General features: G+C 40.9%; 1 protein-coding gene across 2 annotated transcripts; it reads left to right on the top strand.

Annotated features, from left to right (window-relative positions):
* Positions 1-463: 463 nt before the first annotated feature.
* On the top strand, positions 464-14,860 carry LOC124138933 (WD repeat-containing protein 89-like). Of its 2 annotated transcripts, none has more exons than XM_048398877.1 (13): positions 464-754; positions 2,656-2,747; positions 3,648-3,732; positions 4,336-4,385; positions 5,831-5,954; positions 6,801-6,864; positions 7,001-7,132; positions 7,944-8,030; positions 8,195-8,239; positions 8,896-8,978; positions 12,293-12,401; positions 12,795-12,881; positions 13,886-14,860. In XM_048398877.1, exons 1-13 carry the CDS (start codon positions 600-602, stop codon positions 13,937-13,939), a joined length of 1,167 nt encoding a protein of 388 aa, XP_048254834.1. In that variant the 5' UTR covers positions 464-599; the 3' UTR covers positions 13,940-14,860. The 2 variants fall into 2 exon arrangements, with proteins under 2 accessions (XP_048254834.1, XP_048254835.1); XM_048398878.1 differs by having other exon boundaries at positions 466-754; positions 5,846-5,954.
* The last annotated feature ends 1,546 nt before the right edge of the window (positions 14,861-16,406 follow it).

Here is a 16,406-nt window from a genome sequence, read left to right on the forward strand (position 1 = left end):
CCCGATTATGTTTCAAGGATTGTCAGCACCATGCCCGTGCTCGTGGGTTTCACCGAAGTGGTAAACGTCTGATATACTGGGGCAGTCCGGTAGCCTAGTGGTTAAAGCGTTCGCTCGTCAAGCCGAAGACCCGGGCTCGATTCCCGACATGGGTACAATGTGTGAAGCCCATTTCTGGTGTCCCCCGCCGTGATATTGCTGGAATATTGCTAAAAGCGGCGTAAAACCATATTCACTCACTCACTCACTCAAAACTTAGACACTAACCAACGAACTACGAGGAATTACGGATTATCTGTCCCAAGTGAATGAAGGGTGTAAATCCCGAGCATTTGGCGAGGGACTTGCAGCATTTATTCACGAGGGACAGATAATCCGAGGTGCGAGGTTATGTTACTCGTTGAAAATGAAGAAACCTTACGGAGAACTTTACTTTTGGTTTCGTCCGGTTAATATTTGGTGCGTAGATCTAGGTCACCCGGATTTTAGAGATCCAATATGGAAGCTTTCTTACTCACGTGTGATTTGTTTTGATCACGTTGATTTGTAAACAACTGTGGAAAATGTGATTTGGGAGAACGCGAAAGCTGTTTTCTACAATGGAATTTGAGACAAAAGTAGAAGAAAGTATGGAGCGATTACAAGTGACGGATTTAGAAGACAAGTTGCAGAGACTGCAACTGATTGAGAAGTCTGCTTTGTCGGTAGCCAAAGTTGAACCAGATTATGTACTGGACTTTGCTGTTCAGAAAAGGTATTTAAATTAAAGGAACAAATACACGCACATCTTAATCACAGAGAAAGTTTATAAAAAATACAGTTCATGACCCCATCATCAAGATCCTCATGATTTCAGCCATAATCAGCTGATACCTCAGCCCAAGACTATGAGTAATGTTTGTGTGTTCCAGGGCGGATCTAGCATTTTTAAAAGGGGGGGTTCCAAAGGTTGGTTGGTTTGTTGTTGAACGCCACATTCAGCAATATTCCAGTTATATGACGGCAGTCTGTAAATAATCGAATCTGGACCAAACAATCCAGTGGTTAATATCATGAGCTTCAATCCACACAATTGGGATTGATGACGTGCATCAAACCAAGTCAGCGAGCCTGACCACCTGATCCCGTTAGTCACCTCTTCCGACAAGCATGTGTTGCTGAAGACCTATTCTAAGAGGGTCGAGTATGAGTAATGTTTCACTTAATCAGTGTACATGAAGTTACAAAATATTTCGGCATTTCACAATCTGAATGTTCAGTGAACGACATCTCATATGAACTTTATTTTAGTGACCAAGGAATATTTCAATTAAAATGGCAAACTGAACTTCTCTCACTGTCAGCATTGATCAGGAAGACAAAATAATCACGGACCTGGGTAAAATTAATATACCAAACAAAATATTCATTAATCAATGCAAAGTAGTACATACATCTATATACGTCTTTGATCAATGTAAGTACATCAAACAAACATCAACTGCATCAATTACAGTATACTTTGTTTGCCCATGAGAGTAACAGCTAATTTGCAATATCTGGTAAAAATAATGATTTTAGTGATTTTTAGTTTATGACTTTCACACCTTGTTCAGATACCTGGAGTTGGAAATACAGCAGTATTTATATTTTATGCTGAATGGACTCTACTCCATGACCTCAACATGCTCAAGCCATATGTTGCCTAAGACTCATGGCTAGAATCCATGTCATGGATTCAAATCTTAGTTAGCACTGATTACATGATTTGTAAGCACCATACCCATGATGCCAGTGGACCTGTGAAGATCCAGGGTAGAATAGGTCTTTAGCAACCCATGCTTGTCGTAAAATGCAACTATGCTTGTCATAAGAGGCGACTTAACGGGATTGGGTGGTCAGGCTCACTGACTTGGTTGATGCATGTCATCGATCTCAATTGCGTGGATCAATGCTCATGATGTCAATCACTGGATTGACTTGTCCAGACTCGATTATTTTACAGACTGCCGTCATGTAGCTGGAATATTGCTTAGTGCCGCATTAAGCAACAAACAAATAAACAAACATGATGCCAGCGGCAGTGCATGCAGATTTCACCAGAAGGTAAACTCTTACTCCCGGCACTACTGGGTGACATGCTGTGATCTGTCTCTGCCCACATTCAGCTGACATGCCATAAAACAGAGATAATGTTCAAAGCCATTTTCAATTCCTCAAGATCTTTAAAACTATGGTCTCGTTAGCACAGTTAGTGATTGATAGGGGTGAAATGATACAATTAGGTCACGATAAAATACATGTCATGATACATACCACGCGATATGCATATTTACGTCAAATCTCATGGAAACTTCTTGACTATGAATATTTCAAAACAGGTGCCAAAGGAAAAGCTGGCTGTGAACACATGTTCATAGCAGCTCTTTTAAGAAGTGAACTTGAAAAGCTAATTATCACAGCTGATTACAACACATTTTGCAATATTTGACGAACAAAAATGCTGTGATGGGGGTCATTAAACGAGTAGTTAAAACAAGTAAGTTATGTTAGAAAGTGCATCGTCTTGTATCGATACGGAAAAAAACATTGTGTATCATATCGTCACATGAAAATGCATGATACTTCGGGACACTGATGTATCATTTCATCCCTTATTGATTGATGTATTTTCAGTGGAAGTGATGGTCGTCTAGCAGCAACTAGTAGTAACTACAACATCAGGATATACAGCCGAGTAGATCTAGCAAATGTTGGAAGCATTAAAGGTAAGCATGGTAATGAGATCGGAGCAAAATATTGTTGTGGTGCCATTTCACTTAGCTTCAAAATATAATGAATATGTAAGAAAACCAATGTTGGTTGGTTGGTTTGTCGTTTAACACCGCACTCAGTAATATTCCAGCTATATCACGGCGGTCTGTAAATAATCGAGTCTGGACCAGACAATCCAGTGATTGACATCATGAGCATCAATCCACGCAATTGGGATTGATGACGTGCATCAACCAAGTCAGCGAGCCTGACCACCTGATCCCGTTAGTCGCCTTTTACGACAAGCATAGTCGCCTTTTACGGCAAGCATTGGTTGCTGAAGACCTATTCTACCCCAGAATCTTCACGGGTCCAATGTAAAGTCAGTAGTGTTTGGCAAGTTTGGTGTGTGTTAATGTGTGCACATTGTCTTATCATGAACAGTGTTACCACATTGAAGAAATGTCATGGTCAGCACCTCAACTTAAGCTTAATCAGGTAATGAGAACCATATCATTTGCAACCCTGTAACTCCCCATGGTAAAACTGCACTGCTTTAAAGTTTTGTCAGAATTTGACTTAAAGTTTTGGCTCAAGGCTGTATTGAACAAATAAGCAGTAACCCAGGAAATATTATTTATAATGTAAAGATGTACAAAGTATAGCTTTTGCATGTTATGACATAAGTAACACTAACATCCACACATACAGCATGCATAACTTGACATCTGATGCCCTCATACACTGTTGTACTTGCAGATGGCCAAGAACTGAATAATATATTTTCCAGTAAAATATTTCTGACTGCCTAATTAACCTTATTTTGATGCCCATGTTACCTGAGCCACAGGAAGTAAAAGTGTTGAGTTCTTGTTCAAGCTGTAGTCAATACAAGTTGTCTCCCTTGTGTTCAGGTCACACTGATGTGGTGTCTGGTGTCACATTTGGGAAGACAGAGCCCAGTCTGCTATTCTCCTCCTCCCACGATGAGACTCTCAGGTTGGTCCTGTGAAGTAATCTACAGCATTTTGTCACCTTTGTAAATATTCACGTGAAAACAAATGTTTATTATTCTCAGGCCTTGATTAATCAGAAGTAATGTCTTTATGTCTATGAAATCGCTTTATTTCTGGTTCATGTAAGTCTAAAATGAAACTGATTGTGACAACTTAATTGGTACAAACTTTTTAACATACACCATAAATCAGAAGAGAAGGGAGAAGGTTGTAATAAGTGCTGCACTTGAGCCCAATCCCTTTGTCTTTTTGGACAATAAAATATGTTTAATAATAATAATGATAAATCAGAAAGAGCAAAGCACCCCACCACTTATTTTTCAAAAGATATTAACTTGAGAAATGTGAGAATCAAGTGCTTGTGCATGTTGTATGTCTTGATTGTTTCAAAATTCTTTTCCTCTGTTTAACTACATGTTGAAATTCATGGCAACATATTTAGAAAACATTTTGAAGAACATAAACAAATATTCTGAAAAGTCAGTTTTTTATTGTATTTCCCACCTACACACACAAATATTTCACACAATAACCGAGGGTGGCCAAGAAATGAACAATGTGTAAAAACATATCGTTTATTTTCCAGATGCTGGGATCTCCGTGTGGGGATGAATAAGGAAGTGCAGGCATTTTCAGGTAAATGCAGGATAACTGTTTTAGGTGCGATCTTTTCTCAGTCTGATATTATCTGATATTTCGACCATGAAACGAATCCTCAAATAGGCATGAAAGGACATTTGTTATCTTGATTCTCCTGTACTGTCCACAAAGATCAAGTCTTAAACAACACGAGTGCTTGCAAAGTTTAGTTTCATCAAGTATCCATCTCTACAAAGAAAACATTCCATTCCAATTTGAGTCTGATCTTATATCTTGATCAGTATTTGCAGTGTTTTCCAAAAATTTGCTTCCATTTAATGATATAGACCCTATTGTAAATTGTTATCCAAATATGGGATTAAAGTATATTTCCTATTTCCTCTCTTACACGCTAAATATTGTGTTATATACGCACCCTTTAGACAGACTTTTAGTGTAACGTGACGGATGTTCCGATTGTATGATTTTCTTATGCATTGGTTACCTCCCCTTGGCGGATTATCTGCCAGTCACTTGTAGACAAGACAGCCACACTCAGATTTGAAGAAAGTAAACATGTTTCAACACGATAGCAAATTTGTCAGTTTGTGTGCCTGAAACTATATGTCGTAATTCTACTATGAATAAGCTTTAAGAAGATACTAAAATTGTTTCTGAAAAATACGCAGATAGGAAAAAGTAGCTGGTAAAGACTGTTAAGCTGTTATCCTAAGATTTCGATAACTGGTATAACTATCTATAACTATACTTAATTTTTCTTTGTTATTTAAATAAATAACACAACGCTACAGGGACAAATCTGTTATCCGCAGACAGACAGTCACTCATATGAATGCTCTCAGGGAGTCACTTGTACGCATAGTCGGGACCCGTCTCGCTTACATGTTACGTCCTCTACTGTTAATAGCTCAGGAGAGTCTTTGTGTGGTGAGAAGCATATATTATGTGACGTGTGATTAAGGAGATGTCATGGGCAGCCAGGTGGTCTGAAGCATCACAGTTTGTTTCAGCCATGTCAGGATTTGCTGATCTCCATTCTCATTGTACAAGGTTATAATCCTTGATTTGTCAGCACCACAGCGCTAATTATTATTGCTATACTATACATTTATATACCGCTATTATCCAGACAGTTTTGTATTTGTTCCCCGATGAGTGGATCCGTATGCATTCCAGTTATCATTCTCAACTCCCTGGGGAGTATACAACCCATGCTGCTTGCAGGCACTAGAAGGTTTTACGTCACCTCACGTATATGACCTGGTCACTACCGGCGTTTGCTAGCCTGGCATTTGAGGCCACTCACCAACTCTCAACACTTGTGGTTCTCATGGAATTTTACAAAGCTGTAAAACATCGAAGTATTGACTGGTTCCTCCCACATTAACTTATGATTAAGCCATGATATAAATTAAAACTGAAATACTGTTGCAAGCAGTGTTGACCCCAACTCACACACTCAAGGCATTGTGTCAGCACAGTTTTCTCCCCTGCAGCACCTGCCACAGTGAGCCCTCAGCTGACCTGTCTGGACATCGACTGCACAGACAAGCTGTTGTGTGCAGGGACAGAGGAGGACGATGACAGTGCCAACATTTTATTTTGGTGAGAAATCAAAAACTTCAAAAATTCTAAATATTACATCACTCAACTATTCAAGTCTGCTGCCTCTTAAACCATCCGCTCTCAAGGAAATGCATGGCCCAGAGCACCCCATTCACTTTACAGATTTACTTCCCTTGTTGCACCTTGTTTTGCCAGCACCACACCTGTGCTCATTTTTCTCCCACATCCAGCTGACATGTTCTGATAACTGAGATACTGTTCAAATGAAGCTCACTCAGTCACTCTCTCCATCTTCCTGAGGCATGGGAGTTAGCCGACTGTAAAAGTCCAGGTTCCAACCTTGCCCCTTGAAGATGTGACAGTCTCATGGCCTCAGCAAGTTGATACAAGAAGAGTGGCCAATGCAAAAGTGTCTGTAGTGGCCATAAAATGTCTGACGCCTGTGACAGGAGTCCAACTATGGTCCTTTAGATCCGAGTGCAAGCTGACAATATGGGGACCCTGTCTATGGGGTGACTCAATGCCCTACTACATGTCCAACGTCAGTTGTGAACAATCTCAGACAAATCTGATCACCTACTCTCATTCCATACCTCTCGCTCTCTTTTTGGATTTAATGTTGAAGTATTTCATTTTGTACAGATCTTTTTAAGTGTTTTTTTTAAATCTGCCAATTACTTACATGTTAGTAGAAGGAACAGTTCAGTGCACCAAGCTATACTGACGCCGTACTGCACGACTTTGTTCAGTGTTTTTTACCAGAACTCATGTTTTCACATTTTGTAACATATTGATTGTGTATCTGACATGAATATGAGATTGGATACATTGTTTGCTGTATTCTGAGCTGGAACTATTCCTGAATATCACTGCTGTTTACTGCAGGGACCGGCGGAAAGCTGAATGCTTGGGATGCTATGGCGAATCTCATCAAGGGGACATAACTCAGGTGAGAGTAACAGTTGATATTTCAAGTTGGTCATTTCTGTATCAGTTTTAGTTTATAGCAAGGAAAAGTTGAAAGCTAAGAAATTTTGTTACTTTAGTTACAACTTACATTTGAAAATTTGTTTCGACTATCTCAGGTGAGATTCAACCCCAGTGACAAAGACCGCCTGTCAACAGCGTGTGTAGGTGGCCTCGTTTGTGTGTTTGACATCTCCCAGACCAGCGAGGATGATGCCCTGCTCTATACCTTCAATGCTGAGTGTTCTGTGGTATGTGACATTTGAAATAATACCCTTCATATTCATTCATACACTGGGCATATGGACACTGGGAATATTGCTAACAGAGTGTAAAACCCAACTATCTTAGTCACTCATACGCACAGCTCACATTGGTGTTTGAAGACTTGATCTTTGACTGAACATTGAACATGTTAAGTTAAAGGACCTCTTTTTTATTTTATTTTGTTTAAGTTGACCGCCTCTGTGGTCTAGTGACCAGAATCTGTCTGGAGAGTAGAAGGTCCAGGGTTCGATCCCAAGCTGTGTCATACCAGGAGACGTTAAAGGATGGTACTTGTTGTTACCCTGTATGATGCTCGGCTTTAAGGGGCTAAATTAAGGACTGGAGTTAGTATACTGTGTCTGAGTGGGGTATTCATGTTAAACTGTGACGTGGTATCTCAGTTGGCTACCTCTAAATCAGCATGAGTCCGGACTCGAACAAGCAGCAACACACAGACACATGCATGCATGTCATTATGTAAGTGCAAAATCTTGGACACAACGTGAAACCTTGTTTCACCTCACCTTTCTTTTAATTTTTCTGGGTTTGTCAGCACCATACCCATGATCGTGGGTTTCACCAAAGTGGTAAGCGTCTGGGAATCTCCATTGGGTTTAAGTTAACATTACAGAGAGGATTATTTTGTATTTAGACATTAACAGAAACTCAACACAACCATGTACCATCTGTCCAGTGTATGAAACGTTTAGCATAAAAAAGATAGATCAAGGTAAGAAGATTGATGTAAATGCAAAGGTTTAATACAAGGTGCTAATTACATGCTTTGTTTTGCAGAACTCGATTGGCTGGTACGGGAGCAGACGAACAGAAATCTACTGTTTGACATCTATAGACACGTTTCATGTGTGGGACACAGTCGAGGTGATTGAGGGGAGACGTCTGTAGAAAATATAAAAACGTCAGTGCCACCAGTAACTTGAGAGAGTGGACATCCCTTTTTATGTTTTGATGTTGATATCTGGGTGAACTACAGAGCCGTAGCATTATTTTAAAACTCTGTTGAATCTGCCATGTTTTATTTTTAGGGTGATGAACAAGCGAGAGTTAACGATGTAAAAGATAAACTACAGGTGAGAAAACTGATCTGGTATTTGTTTATACCCAGCAATTTCCTCCAAGACAAATGTTAAAACCTGATGATTACTCATATGGTCTTAGTTTGGACATTGCAGAAGTGTGTATACAACCAACTTAAGAAACAAGTGTCAGAACATTGGTGTATTTCTGACACATGAATTCTGGCACAAGTTTCGTAAAGTCTGTATGATGGACACACAAATGTTCTCTTTATTTCCATAAGATAATTAACACCTGTAGAGAAGCTGTCTTCTGAAGAAAGAGGTTGTGATTGGCCCAGTCATTCTAAGTTCCTGCAGTGTGCTGGTCTGCCCCTCAGTTGTGAAGAATGTAATGATCAGGGCTTCCAATAAGTGATTTCACCCTGGCTATCATCCTTGGTTTGTCAGCAGCCGACCTGTGCTCGTGAGTTTTACCAAATGAGTCTGTACCTCGCTAGGGTATACTTACACCTTGTTAGTTTATACTTACACCAAATTAAAAAAAAAGGCTCAGGTAAACATCTTTATAAATGTCCTGGGACACACTTGAAACAAATTACATTTCTATCCCCCCCAAATGTAAATATGAACTCTGTCCAGCAATCCATCAGTGTTGAGAATGTCAGGGTGATGTGACTGGTGTGGACGTATCAGTGTTGTGGTTCCAGGGGGCTGCCTCTGTTGACTACATCGTGGACCTGCTTCAGCCAGAGTGTGACAACATGGACATTCTAGTTGCAGGGACATATGGGTGAGTTCCTGTCTCTAACTAGTTGTAGGGACATATGGGTGAGTTCCTGTCTCTAACTAGTTGCAGGGACATACGAGTGAGTTCCTGTCTCTAACTAGTTGCAGGGACATACGGGTGAGTTCCTGTCTCTAACTAGTTGCAGGGACATACGGGTGAGTTCCTGTCTCTAACTAGTTGCAGGGACATACGGGTGAGTTCCTGTCTCTAACTAGTTGCAGGGACATACGGGTGAGTTCCTGTCTCTAACTAGTTGCAGGGACATACGGGTGAGTTCCTGTCTCTAACTAGTTGCAGGGACATACGGGTGAGTTCCTGTCTCTAACTACAGTCCGTTTGACTCCAAATGAGAACGATGAATTGCAAAATAACTCAAAATTTGGTACTTGACCATGAATACCCTGTACCCAACAAAATCTGAATTTTGTTTAATTTAAGAGCCATTACGGATGAAGTTCTTTAAGAAACTATCATGTAATTTTGTATAGAAATGTGTACATGACACGTAGGGGGGACAAACCGTGGAAGGTACAGCGCAAGCATGGTCTGCACGTGCTACACAGTGACCGTGTTCATTCAATGACAAGATGCGCTACTCAGCAGATGTTAAACAGTTGATGTTGAATGTGTATGATTTCTTTAGAAGTGAAGCAGAAAGAGCAAAGCCTTTTTATGCAATTAATAAATTCTTGAAACAAGCTTCAAAAGCTCTTGGTATGTCCCCTCAGAAACTTAAAAATGTTGTTAGTCGACGAGATACAAATAGTCAGGCCAAGGAGGTAGGGAACATGTCAAAACCACGCAAGGTTGATAAATTAGACAGTTTTCAGAGGGATCAAGTCAGACGTGCAATTGTTAAACCGCACTCAGAAAATAAGTACCTGTCCCTAAGAATTTTGAAGCAACACCTTGAAACTGACCATGATTTACGTGTTACAAAGTACAAACTATGGCAGCTGTTGCATACATTTGGTTACAAATAAAAAACGGTAACTGGAGAAAATAGGGCTGTGTTGTGTGAATGGTCTGACATTGTTCGTCTCCGAAATCATTACCTTAGTACCATCAAGCAGAAACGTGAAGAAGGATATGAGCCCGTCTTCTTAGATGAGACATGGGTAAATGCGTCACACAGTCAGTGGGTACCCAGTGGTGACTGTAAGGAGTCTGGTAGAAAGTTACAAATGGGAAAGGGTGAAAGACTCATAGTTCTCCATGCTGGTTCTGCTAGTCAGGGTTTTCTCCCAGACTGTGACCTCGTCTTTAGAGCCAAGGCCAAAGACAACAGGGACTACCACACAGAAATGAACGGCAATGTATTTCTGGAGTGGGTGAAAGATAAATTAGTCCCTGCTTTGCCTATCAAGTCTCTCATTGTCATGGACAATGCACCGTATCAAAGTGTGCAGGATCCAGAAAGCAAGACTCCAACCTCTAATAACTGTAAAGGAGACATGGTTACTTGGCTGCAACGGAGGAACATAACCTTTCCTTCTCGAGCGACGAAACCACAGCTCTATGAAATCATCAAAACTATGAAACCTGACCCCGTGTATAAAGTTGACAGTTACATCAAGGGTCAGGGTCACGCTGTCTTACGACTGCCACCTTATCACTGCGACCTGAATCCAATTGAGTTGGTATGGGGCATCGTCAAGGGTGACGTTGGACGATCGAACACAACGTTCAAATTACGAGACGCTGAACAACTCGTAAAGGAATCCCTTGGTCGGGTAACAGTAGAAACATGGAGGCGTTGTGTGGCCACAGTCGGTGACGAGATAGAGCCACGTTATTGGTCACGAGATGGACTACGGCCAGCAACAATCCAACCTATAATAGTGGCAGTCGGTTCAGGCACCAGCAGTTCCGACGACAAGATCTATGGCATGAGCAAGTGAGATTGCGACTAAAATTATCATGAGACGGCCCCTCTAACGCTCTGTCATTCCCCCTACCACAGACCGTGCAGTGCATGCGTGCTTGCGCTGTGCCTTCCACGGTTTGTCCCCCCTACGTGTCATGTACACATTTCTATACAAAATTACATGATAGTTTCTTAAAGAACTTCATTCGTCATGGGTCTTAAAATAAACAAAATTCAGATTTTGTTGGGTACAGGGTATTCAGGGTCAAGTACCGTATTGATGTTTCATACACTTTTCTGGATTTTGAGTTATTTTGCAATTCATCGTTGTCATTTGGAGTCAAACGGACTGTAGTTGTTGGGACATATGGGTGAGTTCCTGTCTCTAACTAGTTGCAGGGACATACAGGTGAGTTCCTGTCTCTAACTAGTTGTAGTGACATATGGGTGAGTTCCTGTCTCTAACTAGTTGTAGTGACATACGGGTGAGTTCCTGTCTCTAACTAGTTGTAGTGACATATGGGTGAGTTCCTGTCTCTAACTAGTTGTAGTGACATACGGGTGAGTTCCTGTCTCTAACTAGTTGTAGTGACATACGGGTGAGTTCCTGTCTCTAACTAGTTGTAGTGACATACGGGTGAGTTCCTGTCTCTAACTAGTTGCAGGGACATACGAGTGGGTTCTGTCTTGAACTAGTTGCAGGGACATATGGGTGAGTTCCTGTCTCTAACTAGTTGTAGTGACATACGGGTGAGTTCCTGTCTCTAACTAGTTGTAGTGACATATGGGTGAGTTCCTGTCTCTAACTAGTTGTAGTGACATATGGGTGAGTTCCTGTCTCTAACTAGTTGTAGTGACATACGGGTGAGTTCCTGTCTCTAACTAGTTGCAGGGACATATGGGTGAGTTCCTGTCTCTAACTAGTTGCAGGGACATACGGGTGAGTTCCTGTCTCTAAAAGTGGTCCCTGTCACTTGTTTGTGACCAATGTTTATCTCCTGTTTAGATAGTGTTGTTACATTTCCTAAGAGGAGCGGTGGGGTAGCCCAGTGGTCAAAGCGTTCACTTTTCACGCCAAAGACTAGGGTTTGATTACCCACATGGGTACAATACGTGAAGCCTATTTCTGGTACCGCCCGCTTTGATATTGCGGAACTGTTGTTAGAAATAGGGTAAAACCTCTCTCACTCACTCACTCACTTACATATACTAAGGTGGCCATATTGGTTGTCTTGTGTGGGTATCTTTCATTTGTTTTAACAGCCTTGCCATTATTGGTGACAAAGCCAGCCCCAGATATTTCAAGCAGTTCAAATGAGGACAACAGGACTTAAAAGTCCTGAGAATTGAAATGTAATCAGAACACCTTTCATATTAGCAGCTTGTCTGAAGCTCCTAATCTAGTTCAAAGCAATCGTTTTTGTATAGCTGATCTTGTATGATGATTCAGAGGTGATGTGAGGATTCTGGAGGTGGTAGAGGATGATGTGAAGGTGGTTCACACTCTCGGCAGCAGCGGACACACGGACCGGGTACGCTGCTGTGACTGGGATGCTCAGGTTAGCTACAGTCTTTGCCTCTGATTTACACTTTATGTTGGCTAGCTCCATTGCTGTCAATGACAATTGGACATGACTCACCTTTGGACTTGACTTTCCCTTTGATAGTATTGACCTTTGGGCTTTACTGACACTTGGACCTGACGGTGTTTTGGATTTGACCGACACTTTGACCTGATGGAGTTGTGCACCTGACGGTGTTTTGGATTTGACCGACACTTTGACCTGATGGAGTTGTGCACCTGACGGTGTTTTGGATTTGACCGACACTTGGACCTGATGGATTTGTGCACCTGACGGTGTTTTGGATTTGACCGACACTTTGACCTGACACACACCCTACCCCCAACCCCCCCATGAGTGTGGCTTCATGAAAGTGTTACTTCTCCCCAGACTACAAGCCTAGTGACAGGAGGGGAAGACTCCCTGCTGTGTCTGTGGTCAACCCAAACCAAACCTTCAGCAAAAGTCACATCAAAGGTAAGTGCTCGGCTGTTTCAGTTCCAAACTAGTTTCTGAAGAATAAAAACATACTGAAAAATAGAATCCTACTGAAGTTGATATATTATTGTTAGCACCACTAGATGTCTTGGTGGACTGCACATCATTGTACTCCAACAGTGTAGGATGTTGCTCATAATATCAATCACTGGTTTGTCTGGTCCTGCTTTTATTATTTACAGGCCATCGTGATAGAGCCTAATATTGCTACCTGAACAAAAAAAAGACAAATGTTACCACCAGGCAAGCATACAAACCATACAATCATTTTAATCACGTTTTAGAGTTACCTCCCTTAGTCTATAACTCTACAAGCTCCTCACAGCGATAGTACGTTCCCGGAGCTCTCTATACTATCGCTGCCACCAGTCAAAACTCCCCACTGTGAATAGGTGGCCACAACCATGCTTGGAGTTGAACTCGCAACCGAATGACCGTTATGTTTACAAACAAATGACGACTGTCGTGACGCCAAATACACTTATCGCTGCTAAATTTATTTCTTCGTTTGTCAATTTGAATTTCTGTTTCATTAAAACATTCTTGTTGTTGATATAGTAAGAATGTAAGGGAGAAGTTGGTTGATTTTCCGTTAGTCTGCAATCTCGAACCAATCTGATTATTAAAACAACAAAGTAAATTCATTTGGAAAACATGGTCAGTCGTAAACCTTTTCAAAATGAAATATGATGGCATCCCCAAAGACATAAACAAAAGTATCAACGTTACTGCATTTGGGATTAGAGGGCAAATTTCAAGATTCTTGTAATGGCCGCGCCCACACTGGTGGCAGCGATGTTCCCGGGAGTGTAACGAAGGTGTCACGCGCTGGGAAGGAGCTTGATAACTCTAGTGCATGATCTAATTTTCAAGTAAAATGTTGGACTGTCTTTTTACATTAGTTATTTTCCTGGATTGAAATTACATCAAGGGATTCCTACCAGTGTATACATATAATTGTTTGTATTTTGTTTTGTTTTTAGAGCAGAGCCAAGTTAAAAAGAAAAGGACGGTCATCACAACCTTATAAGCTATGATCACACACAAGACAGTAGATTTGTTCAGGAGAGGGAAGAAGTCGGAGTATTTGAGGGTCACTCAACAACACTAACGTTTCATTTTGCAACATATTTTGAAAAGAACATTCTTAAAGATCCCAAATAGATTTTATTAAACTGAGAATTCAAGCACATGTTGGCTTTTTGAATTACAGGGAAATGCCTGTTAAATATAAACACTGGATGTGCTTCAATACCAATCAACAATGTAAAGACTTTGTCTTGTTAGAATATAGGTCCTAACAACCAATGCTTTTTGAAGGGAGGTTGATCAGGGTTTGTGACTTGGTTGATGCGAGTAATCGAAATCGGATGTCGAAACTTGCTGCTCATAATATCAATCTGTGGATTGTGTAGTTGAGGCATTGTTTTTTACAGGCAGCTGTTATATGGCTGGAGTATTGCTGAGTGCAGCATTAAAAGGAAATAAACAAAATGTCAATCTCATTAAAATCAGATCTAGGTTCTCTCTATCGCGACATCAGCCAATTAGGAAGCAGCTTTCTCGAGCTACTCGGCACTCTTTTCAACCTGGCCACTTCCATTTCAGGCTTTGCTTGGTCGGATGAAAGGCCGTTCTGACGTGACCCGTAATGGGATTGTCTCAGATCTTTGTTTAGCGATTGCGGGAACTAAGATCTGATTTTAATGAGATTGACAAAATGTAAGCCTTGTCAACATGTGGTCGTCTTGCATTGTGGGATGGAAGATGCTGTGGATCCTGATGACCATGCTACCCTATCAATGCCACCATCTGCATCCCTGTCTGTTGTTAATATTATCATTATTAATACCTTTCAAAGATTGAGCAATGTTTGACTTGGTATAATTATGAAAAAACACACAACAAATCTGTTGTTATTTTCTGTTTATGCTGTTCTTAATAAAGCATGAAACGTTTTCGACACTTTTATGTTTCTCTGCTTGTTGTGTAACACCTTCTTCAGTTCACTATGAGAGGCCCAGTGGGCCCAGTATTCCATGGCACCGTTATCTGCAAGGATCTTCTTGTCATAGGTTCATATTCCAGTTTTGGACAGATAAAATTATCATTTCAACTTAAAACTAAATTAAGTGTAAAAATAAAGTCGGTTTTCTGTTTCCTGTTGAAGCGGGAACAAATAATCCAGAAATCGGCACTTAAAGAACTAAATTGTAAAATCAGTACATAACCACACAAGATCAATGAAAAATCAACAAATTATATTGAAACACACAGGATTACATTCACAATTACAAAAGACAATACAATATGGCAGCAGCAATAGATAATAAGCTCTATTACATGGGCCAGTGCTCTCACAAATGTCCAGAAATTGTCCGTCGAATGTCCTTAGTGAGGCATCTGCTGTGTTTGCATCCAGGAAACAGGCACATTTAACATCTCATTTCCCAAGACTGAATCGCTTCTCTACCAGTGGTAATCCAGTACCTTGTTGAAAGTGAAGCTAATTTTTTATTTGTTCCTGTGACATGCTTAGTTTCTCCATGATAATGCTTGATAATAAGCGTTGTCACCCAGCTGTTTTAGGGCAAAATGACTGGGAATTTCGTATCTAGAGGTAAGTATTCAGTACATTGGAAAACATCCCTTTAACCTCATGAGCCCATTGTCATCCAGCTGAGGAGGAAGGTTCAGGATTTTCACCCCTGATGGTAATGGCTTTCTGGACGTAAATGAGATATATTCTGGATAAGATTCCCCCTGCACATTCAGGATGATTCTGTGTTCAGCGTCACTTATCTCATCTGGTGATAATTCTCCTTCAACTTTATCATCTTTGATGCTACACAATTGTGAAGGAGCCTGTGAATCCATGCTTACACTCGTGCTTCACGCCATGACTAAAAGGCACAGAAAGAAAGCTTGCAGATTGAATTCTATTTCCGTTCATCTCTATCTGATCATCTACCTTGGTAGATTTCAACATAGTTTCTGGCCATCTCCTACTAAACAAGAGGGGCCTGACCACCACCATGAACTAGCTACCAACTCTTGAGCTGTTGCACCTGGACTAATCAAGCCAGGGACATTTGCTTCTGTAGGAGTGTGTCTCCACTGTGAAGGACTGTAACATCCTGGATTTCACCTTCCCTGTTGGCAATGAAACGTTTGAAAATTCGGCTGTTATTTCTAATCCAGCATAACATGTTCATGTTGTCTGACCTGAAGACCACCTTTTCAAGTTAACATCTAGTGCTTCCGTGGTATTCAGTGCCAATCGTAGCCCTAGAATCGCTGCCGTTATGTCTAAACTGGGTATACTGACAGCTTTCTGTGGCACCACTCTGCATTTTGCAGCTTCTTTCCTGCTCAATTTGTCACCATTTGGGTAAGCAGTTATCACTGCAAAGACACCTTACATCATCCAACAAAGCGTTTACTGTAATGCTCCTGGTCCCATTTTGTAGTACCACTGGAACAGTGCGAAAAGCTATCAAAGTG

This window comes from Haliotis rufescens, unplaced genomic scaffold, assembly GCF_023055435.1.
Source record: "Haliotis rufescens isolate VD_foot unplaced genomic scaffold, xgHalRufe1.0.p SCAF_19, whole genome shotgun sequence".
NCBI lineage: Eukaryota > Metazoa > Mollusca > Gastropoda > Lepetellida > Haliotidae > Haliotis > Haliotis rufescens.

Coding starts and splice junctions, on each gene's coding strand:
- LOC124138933 (XM_048398877.1), top strand. CDS start 600: ATGGAATTTGAGACAAAAGTAGAAGAAAGTATGGAGCGATTACAAGTG. Junction 6,865..7,000: donor ATCAAGGGGACATAACTCAG/GTGAGAGTAACA, acceptor CGACTATCTCAG/GTGAGATTCAACCCCAGTGA. Junction 8,240..8,895: donor ATGTAAAAGATAAACTACAG/GTGAGAAAACTG, acceptor TTGTGGTTCCAG/GGGGCTGCCTCTGTTGACTA.